We start from the raw sequence: 22,714 nt of genomic DNA on the forward strand, positions 1-22,714 counted from the left end.
CAATAATCGTTTATTATTGGTAACACATTCGGCGTATTTAGATCCTTGACATTGTTTTCTAACGTTCAGTACCGTACTAGGATCACCGGCAGGTGCACGCCAACGTTTACACGGTGCATGACCGTTCTTCGACTATTTTCCACCGGCTCTTCCAGCATAATTACAAAATTATTATTAAACGTTTATTTATCAAGTACTCGCGTGCTATACCATGTCGTTCGTTCAAATTACATGTTGTGTTTACGTCGTTATGGCGTTTACCCGAGGCGTCGAAATGAACCGAGGTAAACATACAAAATATTTATTTTTTATAGATTCATGGTACTTGCACGTAACCGACCACTTTAATAGATTTTTTTTCAAAAGGTACTTTTGCACACCGTTTGACGACCATCGAGGACCTAGCCACTCGGGACAACGTCATAAACGTACCGGTTTCCGCGCTGCCCACGGGTTACGTGGTCAACAGGCCCAATCCAACCATAGGCGATAGGGTGGATGTAAACAAAGAAGTGAATAAACTATAATACATAACTAATTATGCGCGGTTTATACGTCCCAGATGAATTGTTGCGTTATTATTTAAAACAATATACTGTTTCATGGAAGTCCGACAGAAAAAGCTCATTTTTATAATTCAATTATTTTTCCATAAAGGGATATACTATTTTCACACATAAAAAAAAAACCTTAAATAGATAAATATTAAATTTTAACTGAACACGAACAACGAGGAGTTGGCAGTTGAACAATATATCAACACGAGTTACCAAACCGCCCAGTACATCTTGAGACCGGCGACTATGTAAACGTATTGACCGCCGGGCTCGAGATGTACTGGACAGTTAATACTTAGGTATAATTCAGGAACCAATTAATGCAAATAGGGGGAATCCGGAATTGGGAAGATCTAAATCTTAATAAATCCCTACTAACACATAAGTACTATTAGGGCATAGGTAAAATTAATGTGTAACGAACGACTAACGAAAATAGTAAAACTAACCGTCCGTTTCGATTTGTAATAGGTTTCAGAAACTGACATGTATTTACTCGGAGCCATCGAGAAGTTAGTACATCGGATGGATTTAATGGATAAACGGTTAAAACGATCCGAAGAGCTCATTCAACACGTACTGGAAGGAAATGCGGCGAACAGAGAAGGTTAGTTAGTTATGAATTGTAGGTATTATAAATGCTGAATAATAGTCACAAGAAAATCGGGAAGAAAAGACAGGAGAGCCGAGTTTAGGCCACCTGGTTTGTAGGCATCCCTTAAATTTGAAAACGGTACATTTGACACGTTTCGTTTATTCATTTTCTTAGACATGAAGCTAGAAATATCTACATAGAAATATCTATATTTACCATTAGTATTTATCTTGCTAAATCATGACTATAGTAAATCATGTCATACGTACCTAATTACATTTATATTTAGACTTAGATCGTAGGTCCTTTTACTGGGGATGAAAAATAAATAAAAATATAGTTTTTGTATTTAATCTTTTTTTTAAATGTATACCTACAATTGTAACCCGAACCCGGTTAAGTTGTGTTAAAGGAATTTCGCATCATCAAAGCTTTCAAGAAAACTAGACAAATAATTTAATTTAAAATTAATTGTACTGTTTTATTGATCTAAAGCTGATGGCAATGGTTAGGCCTTGAAGTTAAAACTTAAACGGAACATCGATTTAAATATTTTTTGAATTATTCTAGAACTTAACTCTTAACCTGTTTATCTACTCGAGATGTATGAAGATTTCACTCTTCAATGCCAAGATCTCGGTACAGATAAATATAATAATAGAATATATTCATCATTGTTGTGCGTTTTAGTGGTAAGCGACCCATAATTTTGGCGCACCTGAATGTCTTATAGGCGGATGTACATATTATACCGAAAGTACAACGTCCGTGATTAGAAATCGAGATTTGAGTATCTAAAATAATTATTCTTATATTTTTATCAAAATTCTATACCTTATTTAGAATTAGTATTAGGCAGGAGACAATTTCTTAGTTTAATTTCCTCGCAACCCTTTTTCCACATGAATCCAAACTCAAACAAACTATATGCTTCATTACACTTTTATCCCAGTAGTACATTACTACTCTATTATCTTATCAGTTAATAGAGGTGTTTTTACTATTTTCCTTCCCTAAAAACAATATTGCTTTACTATAAATCACTTATTACTCGTACTTATACCAATGTCTGAAGAGAGAAAAGAAAGTAACAAAAAAAAGAAAATTCGCCTCCCCCATAAATATTAATAGGTATTACTGTAGACAACAGCCTATGAAGCCTGTTCATAAATCTTTCACTGGTTAATATAGTATAAAATTATGGAAAAAACATGGAAACAGGTATAATTAGGCTATTCGTTTTATTTTAGTTGCATATTCTTCATCGTTTCGAGTTAATTGATAAATTTAAGTCCTAATTCAAGACCTGATTTTTTGTTTTAAATTATGGTTGTGCGTTTGTGTATTGCAAATATTTTCGGGCTCCGACTTGGGTAACCCGAGTTTTCTCTCCTATGATCCAAGTTAACAGATTGGCAATTTCCCAGAGAATCATATCTTTCGACATATTTAAACATTTTACATGACCATAAAGGATTATAAATTTAATGCTCTGGTAATTAACTAAAGAGCATAAACCTGTTAGGCTATTATGAGTAATTATTTCAACATCATAAATGATAACAATATGAAATTATATTTAAACTGGTTCGCTGTTTTTTTAAATTTCCATTACACATTTAATTGTGGTTTTAGCAAATAAACGTCAGTCGAAAGTAAAAAACTACAATATATTATGATTTTTGATAGTTTGCTCGACGGTTTCTTCTTATGTAGGTACTTAACATTCTGAACTCGGCGCTGTAAACAATATTGTTGCGGTTTTAACATAATAATATTCACAAATAGACCGAAAGGAACACGTCGTTTATTGTATTATATTAATTATTATGTATAACTTACATGGTTAAAATATTATTAATATTTTACTTAGACAATAAGATAATCGCAATAACAAGTGGTTACACAGCAAGTCGTTACTTTTTAATTTTTAGAAAGTTCTACGCGAATGCTCTACAAAACACACCACCGTAAATAGCATAGTTTTTTATACCTCTAACTGTAGATAATTTTATTTTGTCAAAACCAACAGCCAACTGCGGGTTGTGGTTTTGCCTAAGTCATTCAATAGTTCGCAAGTATCATAACTATTATTATACTAACTATACTTAAGTTCTACTGTCATTCCGGTTTTCCGAACTACTTACTAATTATTAATTACAATTAATAACGATACATTCAATTATTTTCTAATAATAATAATAATTTAAGGTAGTAAGTATCTACTGAGGATTACATAGCTAAATATATATATTTAATATTTTTCAATAGTAATACAGTTAGTTTAAAATTGTGTTTATAATACATAATATAACACCTACTAACAATGATTATACATTAATAATTAATGATATTATTTAAGTATAGACTGATGTAACAGTGGTGACTTGGTCATGTGGTCCTAGAGAAATAGGTGTTTCACCGGGCAGCTTGCTTTAAAGTTGAAAAAGTAATTGTTTTATTTTAATGGATCGGGCGGTGATACTGAATAATTTACTGTGTTGAATTATAGTGTCATTAACTATTTTTATTTCACAACTGAAATTAATTTATTCAGTAATTACCCTAAAAATAGATGATGGTTTTTTAAAATAGCATTTATACCTGTTTCATACTATAAGAAAATCGAGCGTTATCTAAAAGAGCACAATTTACCCAAATACAATATCAATAGCATAGTGCATTATGCTGTCAATATTGCGTTAACTATTGTCTATTAATATTAACAATAATAACTATTTTGATTTTAAAAATAGTATTGACATCATTTAAAATTGTTTTTGCTAAAACTATTATTTCATAAAAATAAATAAAACTGTGTTCTTTTTGACTGCGCCGAGAAAATCGTATTTTATGGGTCAAACTGACTATTCTTGATTCTTTATGTATTTTATTTTAATTTCGTTAAAATTCAAATCATGTTTTTTTTGTTAAAATCTATGCTATTGATTATTTGTAAATTTCACACATTCAGTTCGCTTTCCCGGATGCTGTTATTATAAACTTTTAGATTGCAAAAAAAATGTTATTGCTTCTTCTACGAGAGAAGACATATAATTGGGTACTTAAAAAAAATGAATAATATTTTGTAAAATGTACACAGATCCTTGCCCGGGCAACTTCACGCGCATTTCTCACACGTGCTATCACTTTAGTGAGCGACAGTACAACTGGAAGTCGGCCATGTCCATGTGCAAGAGCTTGGGCGGAAACCTGTTGGAATTCGACAACAAAGAAGAACAGATCGACGTGCTGACGTTTTTGATAAGCGACAAATACCTACGGGGTACGTGTGCGGGGTGACTAACGGAAGGGGAGAGATAGAGATACCGCAGATTGGCGAGAAATTGGTTAAGATTCAATGAGACATTGTTGATTTTTTGTTCGCAGGATACGACTATTGGACTGGCGGTTTGAACCCGGGACTTTTGTGGATCTGGGCGAACAGCGCTCGTCCTGTAGTGCCTAAAGACTCAAATAGGCCGGAAGACCAAGTAAACGGGTCCGGTAGATGTTTGCGGTTGGCGTTAAACCCGGCGAGTAAGGTGTACGCGTACAGCGGGGCCGAGTGTAGCAACCGGCACAGGTACATATGTAAGCACGAGGAAAACGCCACGGACAAGGCTCTGACCAGAATACACAAAGCACTGAGAGACGACAGAGAAAGATATTTGAGCCGAATCGTCACCGCCACCACTTAAGCGACCAATTCCGCCAAGAGACTCCCCCCCCCATCCGACCGTACCTATTTTTAGTACTTAAATATAATTGTGTGTAAAAAATAAAATAAACCTACTAAACATTATATTTTGTCTGTCGTGGTGTACGTAAATCGGTTTACCGATAACAAATTTAAATCGAATAAATGTTAGGGAATGTGAGCGCTGGAAGTCAAATTTGTTGAATTGTTGAATCACGAACACAATGTAATTTTGGTGCTTTACATTGTCGCAGAGTCAATAGCATTATACAGAGGTTTTGTTGTACTATATTATGAAATCTAATAAACGCGAACGGGGGATAATGTTTTTTATACTTGGATGTTATCGTGGATTATAGAATGATATTATATGCTCGATGGTATTAATTAATAATGTAGCTGTTGTAAATTATTATTGGCCGATGACAGAAATTATCTGGGCGACGAGCACGACAAAGCAAAACGAGTTCGCTATGCTACGGCTACTGCTCGACACCTGCACTGTGCGGTCCATCATCCAGCCATAGCCAAGCTGATGATCGGCTTGCTTAAGTAGTTCGGCACCAACTTCTAAGCGGATTTTAGCGTTGTACTCATTCAACCAGCGGATCTAAAACAATAAACATGTACTTAGCCGGTACGGCCTAACAAAGTCATTATATTATGTTTACACGCATTTCTAAAATCCATACTCATACATTTTTTAATATTATGTTTTTCAAATCACTTTTCTCCTACATCTGATTTCATCGCACAACAAAATACCAGTGGAAATCAACTTAATTCGGACTATCATCTGTTTAAACTTACTTGTTTAGGACTGAGCATGGAATAGTTGATGAGTTTAGGTTCGAACGGTACCAAGGTAATTGGCGTAAAAGTCAAAAATTTGCCCATTGTTTCATTCTATATAAGGCAAGTTTTTTTGACGATTAAGAATAATTATTGTTCACGTGTAAGCGCATTTTTAAAGTATAAAACCCCACTTGTTCTTACCTTTGCAATTACTTCCAATATGGTTTCCAAGCGAACGCCGAAGTGGTTTTCTTTATAATAGCCGGGCTCTGTGAAAATATGTATATACCACTATTACTATCAATTTATTATAACGTTATATTTAATTTAAATTTGTCTTAGAAAAAAAAATGTAATACGTAATGTCATGAACATGTGTTTATACGTACCGTCCGATATGAAGTATCCTTCTTTGAGTACTACGTCGGTTGATTTTTGTCCATAATACATGTTTACAGGAGCTGAAAATAGTTAATAATATTTACGTTATTTTTAAACAAATCAGTTTGAGTTATAATTTATAGATGTTTAATAATAATATTAGTATGCTAATAATGCGACGTTAATGCATTACTTAAAAGTTAAATTTTCAACTATATTTGCATTATATTCATATTACTACGTATTATTACAGTAGTGGACACCTGAGAATATCGCTTATCATAAGAGGAAGACTTTTAATGAGTGACATGTAACACATACAATTTTTGAAATGACCTATGAAGGTGTAAGGCGTTCTAATTTCCATGTTAAACACTGAACAGTGAATAGTATATTAATGGAAAATAATTATGATCGTATTTAAATACAAATTAATCAGATTGAGTGTAAACCGTCATAAAAAAAAACATTATGTTCAATTATATGACATATGTATAACAATGGTAGGTACCTACCTAAAAAGAGTATCTATAGCAATGGTGAAACGGGGAATGAATACTTTAAGTATACCAATCTGATATCGTTCCATTATTACTCGAATACGGGTATTGAACTCGGAAATTAACATACTACTTTTAAGTGTTAATGATATACCATTATTGTATTACAATTGTGCAGGAGAGGGCGATAGCGTTTAGATAACGTTAAACTTTCTATTTTTTTTATTTTTTTATTTAGTAAGAGGTGAAGAATTTTTATTATTATTCAACATATTACAGTTGAATACATTTTAGATCATCAGTTATTTTTTTAATTATACATATATATCTGCGGTCCCGGGGAATAACTAGATAAGTCGATTTTGTGAAATTGATATGGGTCTCTTGCCCGGGGCATCTTGTTAAAATACATAAATTGTTTAAAAGCAGGTAAGTATAAAAGTCAATAGTTCTTTACAAGAAATCTCAATTCCACAAAAATTGACTTATCTAGTTATTCCCCGGGGACCGCAAATAAATAGATACCTATACATGAAAAACAAGTAGGCAAGTACACACGGCTCACTTTAAAATAAAATGAATACAAAATAAATAACGGCAGCTAAGCCTTTAAAAATTCAATTATTTAAGTAGCAATTTTTACTTTGAAGAATAATAAAATAAGCAATGCATATAAAATAAAAATAAATTGTTATTCGGCAGTCGTGTTAAGGCGGTGGACACACGTCTGATAACATTATATTACTTTTTCTGGACTTACGTTCGTGCACTTTGAGAAAAACTCCTATGCCATGAGAAGTGCCGTGTTTGTAGTCATAACCGGTGTCCCATAGAGGTGCCCTGGCGACCACGTCGATCTGATTGACTCTGAGACTGTGCGGGAAAGTGAACGAAGCCAAGTCAATAGAAGCCATCAGCACCCTGGTGTAAGCATCGATTTGCTCGGCCGATGGCTGACCAAAGTGGACGGTCCTAGTCACATCCGTGGTACCGTCTGGAAACCGACTTAGAGTATTAGTTAATTACATTAATTATATTCTCGTTAACATGTTTCATGTTTGGCATTTATAAAACGTTTGACCTTTGAAATGACTGACCTATATAATAGATAGCTATTAGCTAAAATAATAAACATTATGTGTAGGGTTTATTTTTATAGGTACGTAATTTCTGTATGTTTCGTTTGGTATAGGTACTAAAATATTATGTAGGTACATAAACAAAATTGGGTCAAAAGTTATTACATACATAATAACCAACGACCCGCTAAAATAATATCAGTTTAATTAACCACTAAAAAAAGAAAAATTCAAAAACATGTTTAGGTAGTTTTTGGAACCCCTGATTCTTCAGCGGGATGCACCTAGTATCACCAAATATTTAACAATTTTTCGAATGCAATTATAGTATATATATACCTGAGCCTGAAAGGAAACTATTTTAGATTGACCTTTTTAGTTACCATAAGGATCGGATGCAATTCTTAGCTTTCCGGACGCCCACCTATTTAGTATTTACAATTCAAATGTGAATTTTTTTTTAAATACATATAAAACAAGTATTATTAACCATTCGTATGAAAATCTATAAGAAAGACACGGCATATAAAAAAGTTTAACACATAAAAGACCTTACCCCAATAATGAGCTCCGCTATCAATTACCAGAGTGCTCATATGGTCTAGTTTAAGACTACTCGCCGTTGAAGGTGTATAATGCGGTATCGCTCCATTAGGTCCATAGCCCACGATCGACTTGAAGCTTGCTCCTCTACTATAATTTTGCGCTTGTCTATATGTGTCCACCATAGTTGCCACAGCCAGCTCTGTCAATTGGTGCCCGTTATTAAACTGTTAAAATATTAAAAACAAATAATTACAGCTTGCGAGGAAAATATAATTAGTATAAAATAATTTTAAAGAAAACTTGTGAGTAGATATCATAGTCACAAGCCCTTAGAACATTTCACTATGCGTAACTTAAAAAGACTGAAGAAATTAAAATAAATACTTGTTCGTTGAGTTTTGCCAAAATATTACACATTGCCGCTGAATCTCTTATGTGGGACAGCCGCATTCCTATTTTTTCCACAGGGTTCTTTTCAGCCATCATATACATTATTGGCGATGGACCTTGTTTTCGCTTTTCCGCACTAATCTGTAACAACATAGGCTACAGTGCTAATTGCTATTGAATTTAATGAATAATTCATTTTGATGACAAATTTATAGAAAAAAAATATATTTATTGATCCCTTTGATTCATTTTTTATGTAGAAATTTAATTTATTTTATCTTATTAAGTAGAAATTAATAATTATGCTACCAAGCACAAAATGCGTGATATAAAAAACTAGACTTATTAGAAGCTTTTTAGTTGTAATATGACCAACGATACATTCAGTCAAGTAGGAAGAGAGTAATCAGTGGTGTGGAGGTCAGGTACCCACGTCACTGGAACAAACTAACTATGAGCAAGGTTCAAGTGCCTCGTTAATACTTTAATTAAAATACGGACATTATTTGTAACTTAGATTTTTTTCGAAATACTTACTAAAATGAAAATGCATCTACTCGCTCCATTGTTGAATTCTGTGGCCGAGGGCACTAGAACTTTGCGCCATACCTGGGAAAAACTCCTCAAATCTGTCCACACAGCATCATAGTCGTGAAGCCTGCGCGTGGAGTTTACACCGGTTAATCTTTGTCGTCAATATCATTTTGGTTAGGTGGTTTAGTTTAGCAGATTGTTTACAAACCTGACACAGTGAGCCGAATAGCAATTTTCGGTGCGTAGATGCTTGCGGACGTCGGAGCTTAACTTCGACAAATCGGCATATAGATGCAATTGATCTTTGCTAATGATGACGTACGATTTGAGGAATGGTCCGTACGGTATGTCATGGCCTCGAATGTTCAAGAGCCATGCGATTTCATCCAAAGCCGTAACAATCATAGCGTCAAAACCCATTGCCACTAGCTTTTCCCTGGTGTCATCCACTTTGGTGTCCCATTTTTTTCCTGTGTACCATCCAAAATAAACGATCAGAATGATAATTTGGCCGACCTTCGAAATTAAGAGTGCGTCCCGAAAGGAGCTAATTATAGTTTTAGACTCCATTATTGATTAACCGTAGATCAGAGGAAAATGATTTAGTAAATTTATTGTTTTATTATTGATCGATAGATATCTAAAAGAAAACATGGATTTCGGGACCCAAATGGATAGTATAAGGCGTAGAACTTAAATACATCTGCAGAAATGTACTGTTAATAGAGATTTTTTTCTGCAGTCGTATCTTATAATCTACATGTACCATACGTACCAGCGTATTCCAGAGGCCAAACGAATGCCTCGTGCGCTGGATAGTTTGGCCGGTTGTCTACCCAGATTAAGTCAATCAAATTGTTATTGATTGGCACAAGATTAATGGAAGCATTTGCTAGAGTCCTATACATAAATTCCCAATCGCCGTTGGATATTAGTTTCAGGTCTGCGCCTATTCTCGAATTCGGCTTGAACTCATCCAATATCCATTCGTCCAATCTCAACTGCGAAACGATCAAAGTAAGTTACTGTAATTACTGTTGTTATCGACTACCATAACACGTTTAACAACTATTGAAATCGCATACCGATTCTCCGTGAACTAAAAGTTGCCAGTCACAAGACAACTCTTCGTCGGCCTGTTGATGGTACATCCAAACAGTCCAGAAAATCGCTTTCGTTTGCGTTACCAACGCTACGCCGCCCAAACCGCTAAATCCGGAAATGTATTTCAGTCTTTTGTCGTGATCGGCCACTTCTTCGTTCTTATTAGGACCAAACAAACAAAAATATATAATTTTTTTTACGAATTAGAAAAAATACATTATAAATACACAATTTATTCATCACAATGCCCAAGAATGTAAGTAAATTCTTTCCCATAATTTATCTAATAGCTTTTTGGGGTCAGTTAATTAATTTGTTTTCAATTGTTTTGTGTCTTTTTTAATGTTAAACTTATACCTATCAATCATCCATCTCATGCATTATAGCTCATAGCTCGTCAATGCCTTATTTTAAAGGTAAAAATGTCATCATCACTATCATTTTCTGATCTTTTCTTTTAAGTATTCATCTACATTACTGATTATACTAGCTTTGCTTCCCAACACTAAATTATTCTCAAACATGTAATTAGGTATAGAACTCACCAAAACCACAATATTATACTCTCAGACTGTACACCGTATAGTATTTATTATTTCATTCATACTAATTGAAAACAGATAATGGTAAAATATAAAATTTGAACTTAGGTGCATACACATCAAACCTAAAGAAACGTTTTGGTCATTAAGAATTTTCGTAACACATATTTACTTGATGTTCGTCTGTATCTGGTATAATGTATCCATCGATAGGGGATCCATGAAAAGCATTTATCCGTTTCATTTCATATCTCAGCCTATAATGCAATATTTAAATATTTATAACTAACCATATTATAAACCCTCAATAATTTGTAAGACATAATTATGGTAATATTTTGTCATACTGTTCGAGGATCTTTGATGTGTTTACACGGTTGACGGGCTGCGGCACGTTTGCCATTGGTGGACACAACTTTCGTCCCATTATTTTTTCGTTTGCACTTCCGCTATGGCCGTACGACCAAGTGCATAAGATAACTAAAAATAAACAATAGCGTTTAATTTCAAAAGCAACAAGTATTTAAATAAATTATTTTGTGGTTTGATTAAATTTTCTATTTATATTTTAATTACACACGTGACAGGAGTATAAACAAAATTATCTGAGTAATATCCAACAGTGACCATGGTCTTTTAAAGTTCAATCATTTAAAATGAATACAAATTAGCTCTTAAATGAGCATTATTTGATAAGATTTATTTCTTTCCTCCATTAATATTCGAAATTCTGATTTAATCCTGTTATTTCATCCACTGCGTTAGGTCCATTGCATTTATTATTTTAACTAATTGTAATAATTATAATTTAAAAAAATACAATCATTAAACTCATTAATAGTTTATTTTTATTTATAAAAAAACTTAAGGTACGAATGTTTAAATACAGAACACACTAAACAATTAATTATTTTAATTAATATTCATTTTTTATAAAAAATATTTTAATGAATTAAATTCATTTTTCAGAAAAAAGGAATGTTCTGATTTGACACGTCCATCTCAAAGCGTATATAGACCAAGGCGATCTTGTACTGGTAAGTAATCGTGAGGTGGCTGATGGGTAAAGTTTGTCCCTAGCAGAACCCGCTAATAAAGAAAATATTCTAAATACTCTTTCGATCAGGCTCGAATCCGCCGTAGTAAATGGGTCCCAATGTGGACTTCATTATTAACAATATTTAAATGGTCTTTAGCGAAATACTAAATTTAAATTTAGACGCAATGCGCTTGATTATAACCAGTACGTTATGTGTTTTACAGTAGAGTGCAGACACTCTCAATGCGATTGTGAAAAGCCAGGTTACCCGGAAAAATTATGCCTAAGTTTTTTTTTGTACTAATGCGGAGGAAAAATCCTTGATAGCTGATTTTATATAGGTAAACTAAATAGGTTCATTGTTCGTAAATCATAAATTCATAATTAGAGTTGTTGCAATAGAAACCTAATTCATTGCGATAGCAATCCTGTCTACAAATAAATTTAACTAAGAAATCAGATGATATTTTAAATGATTAATTTTATAAAAAATATATATTGAAATACTCTTAAAAGTAATTGTAAAGGCGCAAACGTTACCGACAACGTTATTCTTGACTTTTATTTGCGTATATTAATATTAATCATTATAAATTAACTACTACCTACATTAACTGATGCTTAATTCTAAAACATGCTATTTTCTTCTTGCAATCAAGACTGGTATCTACTGTTAAACACAATTAATTACTTGCATTCATTATTAATTATTAAACATGTATCATTCTGTTCAGGGTAGATTAAAAAGTATTAACCAACCTTACACTTATAATTATAAAACAAATTAAACTAAACGGTTTTTAAATTATTAAGTTTTGATATTTCTTATTTACAATTTAGCTATCCAGGTAATAATTACCAACAAGTTAGTATAGTTTTTGGCATTTGTAGTTATATTGATTCTTATGTTTATTATTATGCTAGTGCATAGTTTATTATTATTAGTTTTGCTCTGAATTTCTGTTATGATTAAAATAATATTATTATATTATTAAGAACTATGATATTTGAATAGTGAGTTATACTTTCAAAACAATATCGCATTACGCAATCGTCTTTAGTAATGCTAGTAAAATATTATTATAAAAACCTTGTTTATACTACTTGCACACCTAGGAATTGAGTCATAAGAAATTCAGTTTTCATCAACAGATATTTTATACTATGGTAGAGATCTCTGGGCTTAGACCCCAGTTGTAAATTATTTTGTTTTCTAATAAATGTGTTAGGTTATAATCACAAGCTTCTGTCTAAGATTCAGATATAATGAGTTGTGTTAGGTAAATAGAAAACAACATGCTATGACTTTTATAATTGATAATTAATAAATAATCAAATATGAGACAATGCAATTACAAATTGCCAGGGTTCTAATTTTTGCCAGCTTGTTCTCAGCCCATAAAGTTTGTATGGGTTATCAAAATGTGTTATATTAAAAACGAAATGTGCGATTTCTCGTGGGATCAGGGATGTGCAAGTGTAGGTACATGGCGTACTCATCAATACACGATTGGGTAAATTTTGTCAGACATAATGAAATCAAGTACACTCTTTTGTTATAGCTTTTAGGTATTATTCAGCGGATCCCTTGAGAGTTAAGACATGCGACGGCAATAGCGGCGACTTGGGATTACAAGCGAAAAATCTTATTTGTTCGAATAATTATATTCACGTTCTATAACAAAAGTTAAGGATAATAAATAATAATAAAAAAAAATACGATTTTTTTCCTTTTTCTAATTTACTGTACATACTTCAAAGCCGACTAGTGTGGTAATAGTATTGTATTGACCCAATTTTCAAATGACATTTAAAGTCTCCCAAAGGACGCTCATTGTTTCATTAAAGGTTGCGCGGTTATACGATACATGAATACATGTGTTGACATTTCAAAATTCGTTGGACACGTCGAACTCAATGCGCGTTTCTTGTATTTTAGGTCAACTAAAAAAATTATTTTACCAAATGCAAAGCGCTTATTTTTTCCCCACCCCATTTTCAAAGAAAAGTTGACTAAAAATTGCAATAAAAAAAAACCAACGCACCACAACAGTCAACAGCAATGTTAACAATAGCGATTGCCATAACACCTTACACAACTAATGGATTCAGTGTCCCTTTAAATTTTATATTTATCAGTACCTATGTAAAGATACATTAATCGTTAACTTTGTGTTAAATACTTAAACAATGAGGTTTACATTTATAAACATATATTTGAGATATTATTTCAATGAACAATTATCTGAATGAATTAACAATAAGTGGATTCAAATAACTGAAGAAATAAAAAATATTTCATAACTATAATAATTACGAATATCTTACAATATTTATTTGTTTGAAATTATTATTATAATATATTATACTAGTGCGTTACATCTATGGATTTTTTTTTTAATTTTATATTTAAAATTTTTCAACATATAAATTGTACCTAAAAATGTTTTTTTGAATAAATATATAAATAATAGTTTATTCATCATTATAAAATGTGCGGTTTTTTGGAAACAGCAATTTTAAAATGTGTGCGGTTTTGTCCTATATTTTATCACAAGTGTGCGGCTTTTGGAGTCAACGGGATTTTTGTAGCGTATAAATGTATACCCGTGTACCTAGTTATGATATCCTGAAAGGTTGAAAACCATACTAGTCAATAAACAATAATAATTATATTTAGTTGTTTATGTTTGTCAGGATACTTAAGATGGAATTCTGGAATATAGTTATTGTAAAAAACATACCCACTCGACATCACATAGAAAAAATACAAAAGAAAAATTAGCGGTTTACATTTTTGTAGGTGCGATTTCTCAAACACGAACAACAGCTATGTCCTGTGATAATGTATTCATGTAAATGTATGTAGTTTAGAATTAAAGAAGTTTCAACAAGACCCACCCTCGGTGAAAAATATTTTTTATTAGCAAATAATAATAATAGGAACGCAAACCGACGAAAAATCATCGAGGACGGACGGGCGGTGGTACTAGCCATCATTACAATAATGTGCGCCCTTGCTTTTCTTTTAAGTGTTATGGGCACGAGTCCGCAGGACAACGCCCAATTTGCGGAAATGGCCCGCGAGGAAGTACTGTGTCGTAACTCCATCAAAGTTAAATTGATAGAAGTAATATAAACGCCGTAGACGTTTTTAAAATAGGTGAACAAAAGTCGAGGTGAGAGATATTATGTATACTAAACAGTAAACAATAAAAAAAGAAAAGAAAACCACTAAATTAAAACCACTTTCGCTGTGGGCCAAACATGAGCAAAAGGACCAAATAATCAATTCGTATCTAGTTATCATATAATATAATAGGCTCCTTAGTTTTCGTATTTTATTTTGGACTAAGTAGACAACCTAATATCATTGAGTAAGACCTATTAATTAAAATACAATAATCAAATCGAATATTTATATTCGACACCAATTTTTTGTTCAATCACGTACATTTGGCCAGTCTTTCTTAAATCTAACCTACGGTTAGAAAACGGTTCAGTAATGCTACTATTAAAGGTTAAACTAAAGGTAATATTTAGTGGCATTTTATACATGCCAACTAATTTAAGTTTCTTTTTCTGTGTTATTGGCTATTGCGAATACTAAACAGGTTATTAAATAAATAATTAGTTTGTGAAGGCTACGGATTTTCTTTGAGGCTTACTTGCTTAGAGTTCGATTTTAGCTTTTATACGAAGCTAAGAAGTAAACATTTTTATACCAATTTAAAAACAAAATTATAAAACTGTCCTTCATACCCATAAAAAAAAAATTGAAATCCTTTTGATCAATAAATTCTGAAAAGTAACATGGTTTTTTAGTATTTATATGACATTTTGTACTTTCAGTTACCATAAAGGTTCCCTAGTATTAAGTAGGTAATGTACTCGTTATAGATTTTCCTTCAGTGGCCAGTCTTATTGGCACGTCTACAGTATAAAAATTGAGGCCTCTAAGTAAGTAAGTAGGTAGTATCTTACAAGACATGTAAGTTTGGCTTTTGTATAATATGCCACTTTGTTTGGAATAGAGTAGTACAGTTGTAATTGCATTTTGACAATTATTTTTTTTTGTACGTCAAAATCCCAATGACAAATTATACTAAAACATGGCACACCACGACGGGTGGTGAGCTTCGATCAATTGTGAAAATTTCAAACCTCCCGGAGTGGTCAGACAGTTGTATACAAAAATACTCTTATAAGTTATCGTTTTTTTTTTAAGTACTGTACAAACGCAAGACGTACAATCAAAACTATTTGATCAAACGGTAGCAAGTCCTCAAATTCATTGCTTTTTTAAAATTAAAATGAGTGTAAGAAATAAACAGAATTAGCCAAAAATCACAGATTTGAATCAATACAATTAGCATTAAAAAAAACTGAAGTTATATTATAGCGAATAGTCAAGGCCCTTCGGAAAAATAATACTCATAACAAATTGAAATAGTTTTAACTTAAATTATTTTGTGTAAAAGTAACGAGTACTACTATAGGGGCGATTATTTTTATAGTCTGAAAATGTTCAAATGAAAAAGTTTTCAAAAAATCCAAACAGAGTACTTTTTTTTTTATAAAATTCGAGATAAAATTTTCTAGATCAGTGTTGTTAACACATTTTTTTGTACTATATTTCTATTTAGTCATTTGTTTATTAATATTGACTTTTTTAAGAGTTAAAAATAGAAGCATCTACCGTATTTTTGTAAATCTTGATATTATAAGTCCTACTGTCCTGGACGTTTAGATTTCATTATAACTATACCCCATTAATAGTACTGAGTAATAACTAAAAAACTTATTCTTAACTTGAGCTACAAAACATTTATCACACTTGTAGGCAAGCTGTATAAAATTAAATGATTATCAATGCATAATTAATGTTTTAGCTGGCAAGAGCATACATGTATTTTTATAATACAATGTATTATAAAATCAATAGTTTAATCCATTAGAAATGTCCAATGTCTCAAAATGAATTTTTAACCTTAATCATAGTTACTTTTAAGTTTTAAATGATTTGACTTTAACATAATATTTGATATACTTACAAATAACTAGTGAACATACTGTTCGCATTGTAATGAACATCTCTTGATCTGAACCAGTCTTGATAACGAGATATTATATTTAAATGTACATCTTTTTTTTAACAAAGATTCGACACTTGAATTATCCTCAAGAGTTTTGAAATAAGTGAGCGCCACTTTGTGCTTTGCTTTACAAGGGGGTGTCTACAATACCTGCTGTCAAGAACAGTGTTGCCATGTAGCCAATTTGGAAAAAAAATCCATCAAGTAGTAAGGCAATACAATAATTTTTTAATATTCATAATGATAATATTACAATTTCATAAAAAAAAAAACTGATTACTTACAACTCATCAAATTAGGTACAATATAAAAATTGTTTTATATTTTATTACAATATTGTAAATTGAAGTTTTCACACAATGTGGTGATTGTACATCAATATTACACAATATTACTAAAAACATAAGTTTATTGATATTGAAATGGTAAGATTTTAAATCACCGAGCAAATATTTGCTAGTTAAAAATAAAGAAAATTGTAAAATCACTAGTCGAAAAAAAAAATCTTTTACTAAGATGTTCTTATTTATATTTCGTTATTTTTAAAGAAATATGCCAGTAGTTGAGTATGATCAGTCACAATTTTTTTTTAAAGATACAAAATATCTGTTTTACGTTTTGTATAATTTTTGATGCGTAATCAAGGACAACAAAACAAAAAGAAAAAAATAATTTTCAAATCATAATTCCTGCAACGGTTAAAATTCAAATCTAGCCATAGGAACACTCTGATCTCTAAAATCAAACTGTTCAGCAGATTCTTGTACAGATGGCGCAACTCGAGGATCGTCTTCATCTGAACCAAAGTAGCGTTCAATGATGCCAAACGCCTTTTGATAGATTTCAATATTTTCATGAGATTGCAGGAACTCTATTTTATCTAATCCGTAGCATTCTTCCAGGAGCACGGCATATTGGTTAACGGTACCTGTTTGTTTAGATAACTGTTCTCCGAGTTTTAAAATGTTTTCTAACCCATTTAATGCTACTTGGATTATTTTAACATCCGTCACAGTCAGCAAATCACATAATGGAGGAATACATTTCTGTTAAAATAAAAAAAAAGGTGGAATATAAAAATCGTAATCAATCTGAGAAAAATAAAAATAATTAAGCATACATTTTCGACCAAATATTGTATTTGTTCTTGCGTTCCACCAGATGTAGCATTTGTTATAGCCCAGCCTGCTTCTTTTCTAGTTTTGAACTCGGCTGTGCCCATTATATGAATTAGTGTGGGGAAAATATTTGCATTCAACACAGCCTATTTAAAGTAAGCATATACAAATGTATATTGTTTTGTATGTTATATTATGTAATTCATAAAGTATTAGACACTCATTTTCTTTTAAAATATTTGAAAATTAAAATTAATTTATTTTTTATAACATTTTAATTTTTATTTCACAATATTAAAAAAACTACTACATTTTTATCTTTTTTACTTTATTTCCAGAGCTCTATCATTTTTTAAAATTTAAATGGTAACGTGTACATTTATTTAGCTTTCATGATTTAGAATAATTTGCTGAAAATTTTGACTGGTTGATAACCAGTTTAGTATAGTATAGTTACACTAAGTTATTAAAGTTTAAAATGTAGGACTGGTGGTGGAAAGTGATAAAGTAATGCGTGCAGATAAAAAATAATACTTTGTGATATCTTTAAAAGTAATTATCCAAAACTGGTTGACTAGTCAACATGTTCAGCAAATTATTCTTTATCTAAAAAGTTAATAAAAAACATACGTTCCTAAAAGTTGAAAACGCTCTGGAAAAAAGTTAAAAAGATAAATATTTTTTAATATTTTAAAATGTAAAAACATGAACTATAGTATCTCTAAAAAACTACAAAATAGTAATTATTTCAAGAAAAAAATAGTGTCTTATATTTAATGAATCACCCTGTATACTTATAATCTTTTACTTGTATTTGGTTTTTATTTCCAGCTGTAATATTCGAAATTGTCCAACAGGCTTCCTTCCTAATAGTTTCTTTTGGCGAACCCAATAGGCTGAGTAGACATGGTAGTACTGAACAGTTTAACACTACTTGTGTTTGGGCATCATCACCAGTTACAATATTGCCAACAGCTCGTAAGGCAGCGGAAACAACATTATTCTGCGTACACCTAAGGAATAATTAATTAGCACTTTGAGAAGCTCGCAAGTATTAATATTATTAGTAAAGTCTAGAATAACAAAATATTTAAAAACCCTTAACTACAAAAAAATAATACACTAGCGTATATGTGTATTTTGTTAGCCATGTTATGCAACATCAACGCTCACAACAGACTGAGAACTTTTTAGTTATACGCTAAGTGTATTATTTTTTGTGGTTAAGGGGTTTTATTAAAAATAAACCACCAAGTATTGCCGATGTTTTTTCTTGATCAATAATATCAAACTTACATAAGTAATTCAACTAGAGTTGGGCAAACTCCAGCATCGATAACCGCCTGAATTTTTTCATTTGGGCCATCAGATAAATAAGATAAAGCCCAACACGTATCAGCTAATACATCAGCATCAGAATGTGTCAGCAATTCAGCCAAAACAGGCAAAGCAGGCGATACCATATTAAAATCTGGAGGTGGAGATTTACCACGACACAAGTTAGATAGAGCCCAAACTGAGTTACGAGTCATTGACAAACGTGAACAATTCCGTAGAAGTCTGAAAAAATATAAAATAATTCATTAGCTTTCATTTATAAAATAGTGCTAAGAAAAAATATGTTCTAAATTGAACTTGTCCTTTTATCTGAGGTTACTCAAAAAGGTTCAGTTTTTTGTTGAATGTGAATGAAATTTGACTTGTTCATTTACATAAAAAAAAAAAAAAAATGAAACTGCCTTTAAGATATTTTTTGTATTATCTATATTTTATTACCTATTAAATATAACATTTGCATGTTTGAAGGTTTACTAAATGGATAAAAAAAAAAAAAGTGAATGCTTTAATTTTTAAAAAGAAAAATGTGTTCTTTTGTCATTAAATATAAATGAGCATCTTTTTAGTGATCGCTCTAGACATAAAATATAAACCTTAAGACTGGAATTAAAAAAGAGATATTTAATATCTTCTAAAAAAGTAGTATTATATTCATGTTAATTTTATATAATTGAGTCTAGAGCACATTGTAGCCTGTTTATTTAACTAGGTACTGATAATTGATAATAATCTGTGACCTGTACTACCAGTCAATTGAGAGCTGGTTTTATAGTGACATTTTCAAAATTAACTTTTAAATACATTATACTCTGTTCTAAAAGAGAATATACCAGCGCAGAACTAAAACGTATTACTTTTGGCTGTGCCAGTGCCGCTGGGAGTAATGCATTTTGGTTTCTGCGTATATTCTTTTGGATCAGTGTATAAATTATGTATAATAATATTTATGTAAAAAGATTTTTTTCGCCAACGCCTAAATTAATCAAAAAATATATATGAATTCATTCATACTATGCACACCCATATATAATTTATGATGTCTTAATTAAATTTGTACACATGATTAATATTTATAATTGAATATATATTAATATATTCAATATATCATAAATGCATATAATTATTGAGGTGTCATAAGCAAAAATTAAAATATAATATTGTTAAGGACAAATTATTTGTAATAATTACTGTAATAATGGCTTCATTATGTTCATGCTTAAAACATAATCACGACACATTGGGGAATCACCAGCAATATTACCCAAAGCCCAAACGGCTTGTTCTTGTACATCTTCATGGGACGATTCCAATAAGAATATAAAAACGGGCACGGCATCAGCTTCCATTACTTTTCGGGTTTGTTCTGATGTTCCAGAAGCGATATTTGTCAGTGCCCATGCTGCTTCAAACTATAAAATAAAAATTAAATTGGAGTTTTATACTAAAAATACATTTTTGATAGAACATACTTGAAGTTGACTGTTTGTAGTATTTTTCAAAAATTCAACAAACCGAGGGATAATACCAGTACCAATGACCGCATCAATAGGCGGATTGGGTTCCGATGACAATAACTTTCTGAACTTTTGTGTTGCCTTTAGTTGATCTTCCTCATTGTTACTATATAAATGTTTAATTAGTTCATCATTGATATTGCATGCTTCTGACACAATATTTGGTACAGCAGACTATAAAATAATAACAATAAAATACTTAATATGATTAATAAACAGTTATGATCGTTAGATAATATTATGCAAGATAATTCATCCCCAGAATTAAAAAAAGAAGTATTATAGTGCTAAATGCTTATTTCTCATTATAACATGACTGAGGCAAGTGTAAAGATATTTGTAGTATTTAGATCATGCTTATTTATTTAGTCACGGTAAATAGAAATAGAACAAATATAAACAGCGCCAGTTTATTTTACATTAAAATTACATTTTGTAAATTTATCTATATTTTGGTTATCATCACAATGATAAAACAATAGTTTAAAAACATTGGTAAATAAAGAATGGAATGTAATAAATATTAAAACAATAAAATAAAAAATTCAGTAGGTAACTAGAACAAAATATAGAAAAACAAGTTTAAAATACAGAAATCTATAGAAACATTCAAATTATACCTTGACCACAATAAACGCAAAAGAACCAATGAACAACAGACAATTTTTACTTACATCGAGATCATCGTTCTCAATACCGTCATTGATGTTGCGTCTCTTAAAAAGCTGAATATCTCGCTTTTGCTTGCGCAACTGTATGCCTTCTTCTTCGCGCCGTCGGCGTAACTCCTTGGAGTCAACGCCTTCGTTTTTGTAACGCATTCTATGCGAGTTCGACATGGTACTGACCTGAGGATTATCAACATAAAATTTAAAATTGATCTGGTAGCACAAAAACAGTATATCATACCACGGCGCCCGCGCTTTCTGCCAAAACCCTTGCGAAGGGTTGACATTTACCTGTACATGTGTATTTAAGGTTAAGGAAATATAAAAGCGGGAGCGCGCGCATGGGAAGCGAAGACCGCTTACTTACGATGTTTTGATATAATATAATGTGCGTGAGTGTACAACGGCTTACGGCGGCGGTGCCTGGACAGTGGACACCGATTGTAGACACAGAATCGACGATCGTTGACAGTTGAACGTTTGCTAAGGCGCTGGGAACAACACCATATTATTACGAATTACAGTGCACAAAGCATTCGATGTGAGCAATCGTAATCAAATAATATACATATATATATATCTATATACTCAAACACGCACGGCGCACGCACTAGGAAAATAAAAAACCATAGGGAAAATAATATAATATCAGATGAACCTATAGGTTGGTCGTTAAATAACATGGTAAAGGTCTGGGTGCGGTAGATGGTGGGGATGTCGGTGCGCGGTAAGAAGACCTTGGAACGATCACAAACAGCTGATATCCCGGTTATAGTTAAGTATAACCCGTGGCTTAAATATACTAGGTTATTGCATTGCTTCCCTGGCCCATCGAATTTTTTTTATGATAAAAAACAAAATGGCTGCGCAAAATAAGCAAATCAAACATTTATTATAATTATCGTATTATAATTATAATAAATATGAATATTATATTATCTATTATCTGTGCAATCAAATTAATTTATACTTTATAATAATAGTAGATATTACGTGTAATATTAGGTCTATTGAAAAACATTGATATCCTCTTGCGATGTCATTTTGTGAATTGGTAAATTGGTGATATGCAATAACCTGGTGTACATAACCCAGCTGTCATCTCGGCTGCGACTATGGCCTATGCTAACAGCACAAAATTTAAATTAAATCCATTCTATGCTGTTAGACTACTGCCGCTCTGAACAATAAACATTAAAAACCGTCTAGTCTATAGAC

General features: G+C 31.7%; 4 protein-coding genes across 5 annotated transcripts in view; 1 reads left to right on the plus strand and 3 right to left on the minus strand.

Annotated features, from left to right (window-relative positions):
- Positions 1-22,714, minus strand: part of LOC126838441 (sialin-like) — a 146,527-nt gene that overhangs the window by 42,470 nt on the left and 81,343 nt on the right. The gene's annotated exons all lie outside the window — the stretch shown is intronic.
- Positions 51-5,118, plus strand: LOC126838444 (oxidized low-density lipoprotein receptor 1-like). The gene is made up of 5 exons (XM_050572851.1): positions 51-284; positions 367-512; positions 1,029-1,164; positions 4,256-4,438; positions 4,543-5,118. Exons 1-5 carry the CDS (start codon positions 212-214, stop codon positions 4,851-4,853), a joined length of 849 nt encoding a protein of 282 aa, XP_050428808.1. The 5' UTR covers positions 51-211; the 3' UTR covers positions 4,854-5,118.
- Positions 2,990-16,942, minus strand: LOC126838439 (xaa-Pro aminopeptidase ApepP-like). The gene is made up of 14 exons (XM_050572842.1): positions 16,817-16,942; positions 11,071-11,203; positions 10,896-10,980; positions 10,163-10,339; positions 9,853-10,078; positions 9,286-9,547; positions 9,081-9,201; positions 8,538-8,684; positions 8,164-8,377; positions 7,289-7,522; positions 6,037-6,108; positions 5,849-5,916; positions 5,663-5,758; positions 2,990-5,462 (listed from the first exon to the last, which is right to left on the minus strand). The coding sequence occupies exons 1-14, from the start codon at positions 16,854-16,856 to the stop codon at positions 5,265-5,267; spliced, it is 2,073 nt and encodes a 690-aa protein (XP_050428799.1). The 5' UTR covers positions 16,857-16,942; the 3' UTR covers positions 2,990-5,264.
- LOC126838440 (importin subunit alpha-6) lies at positions 17,067-22,118 on the minus strand. Of its 2 annotated transcripts, none has more exons than XM_050572844.1 (8): positions 21,864-22,118; positions 21,503-21,676; positions 20,784-21,002; positions 20,503-20,723; positions 19,273-19,536; positions 18,785-18,989; positions 17,979-18,122; positions 17,067-17,904 (listed from the first exon to the last, which is right to left on the minus strand). In XM_050572844.1, exons 2-8 carry the CDS (start codon positions 21,665-21,667, stop codon positions 17,557-17,559), a joined length of 1,566 nt encoding a protein of 521 aa, XP_050428801.1. In that variant the 5' UTR covers positions 21,668-21,676; positions 21,864-22,118; the 3' UTR covers positions 17,067-17,556. The 2 variants fall into 2 exon arrangements, with proteins under 2 accessions (XP_050428801.1, XP_050428800.1); XM_050572843.1 differs by lacking the exon at positions 21,864-22,118 and adding an exon at positions 21,738-21,852.

Source organism: Adelges cooleyi, unplaced genomic scaffold (genome assembly GCF_023614345.1).
Source record: "Adelges cooleyi isolate 19-005CV unplaced genomic scaffold, UGA_ACOO_1.1 ACOO_flye_CR_arks_rails_tigmint_CR_PRNA_30, whole genome shotgun sequence".
In the NCBI taxonomy this organism is placed as follows: Eukaryota; Metazoa; Arthropoda; class Insecta; order Hemiptera; family Adelgidae; genus Adelges; species Adelges cooleyi.

Coding starts and splice junctions, on each gene's coding strand:
- LOC126838444 (XM_050572851.1), top strand. CDS start 212: ATGTCGTTCGTTCAAATTACATGTTGTGTTTACGTCGTTATGGCGTTT. Junction 1,165..4,255: donor AAATGCGGCGAACAGAGAAG/GTTAGTTAGTTA, acceptor AAATGTACACAG/ATCCTTGCCCGGGCAACTTC. Junction 4,439..4,542: donor AAGCGACAAATACCTACGGG/GTACGTGTGCGG, acceptor TTTTGTTCGCAG/GATACGACTATTGGACTGGC.
- LOC126838440 (XM_050572843.1), bottom strand. CDS start 21,839: ATGCGCGCGCTCCCGCTTTTATATTTCCTTAACCTTAAATACACATGT. Junction 21,003..21,502: donor TTGAGAACGATGATCTCGAT/GTAAGTAAAAAT, acceptor ATTATTTTATAG/TCTGCTGTACCAAATATTGT. Junction 17,905..17,978: donor TACAATATTTGGTCGAAAAT/GTATGCTTAATT, acceptor TTATTTTAACAG/AAATGTATTCCTCCATTATG.
- LOC126838439 (XM_050572842.1), bottom strand. CDS start 16,856: ATGTTCATTACAATGCGAACAGTATGTTCACTAGTTATTT. Junction 10,079..10,162: donor TTTTAGTTCACGGAGAATCG/GTATGCGATTTC, acceptor ATCGTTTCGCAG/TTGAGATTGGACGAATGGAT. Junction 8,685..9,080: donor GTAGATGCATTTTCATTTTA/GTAAGTATTTCG, acceptor ATGTTGTTACAG/ATTAGTGCGGAAAAGCGAAA.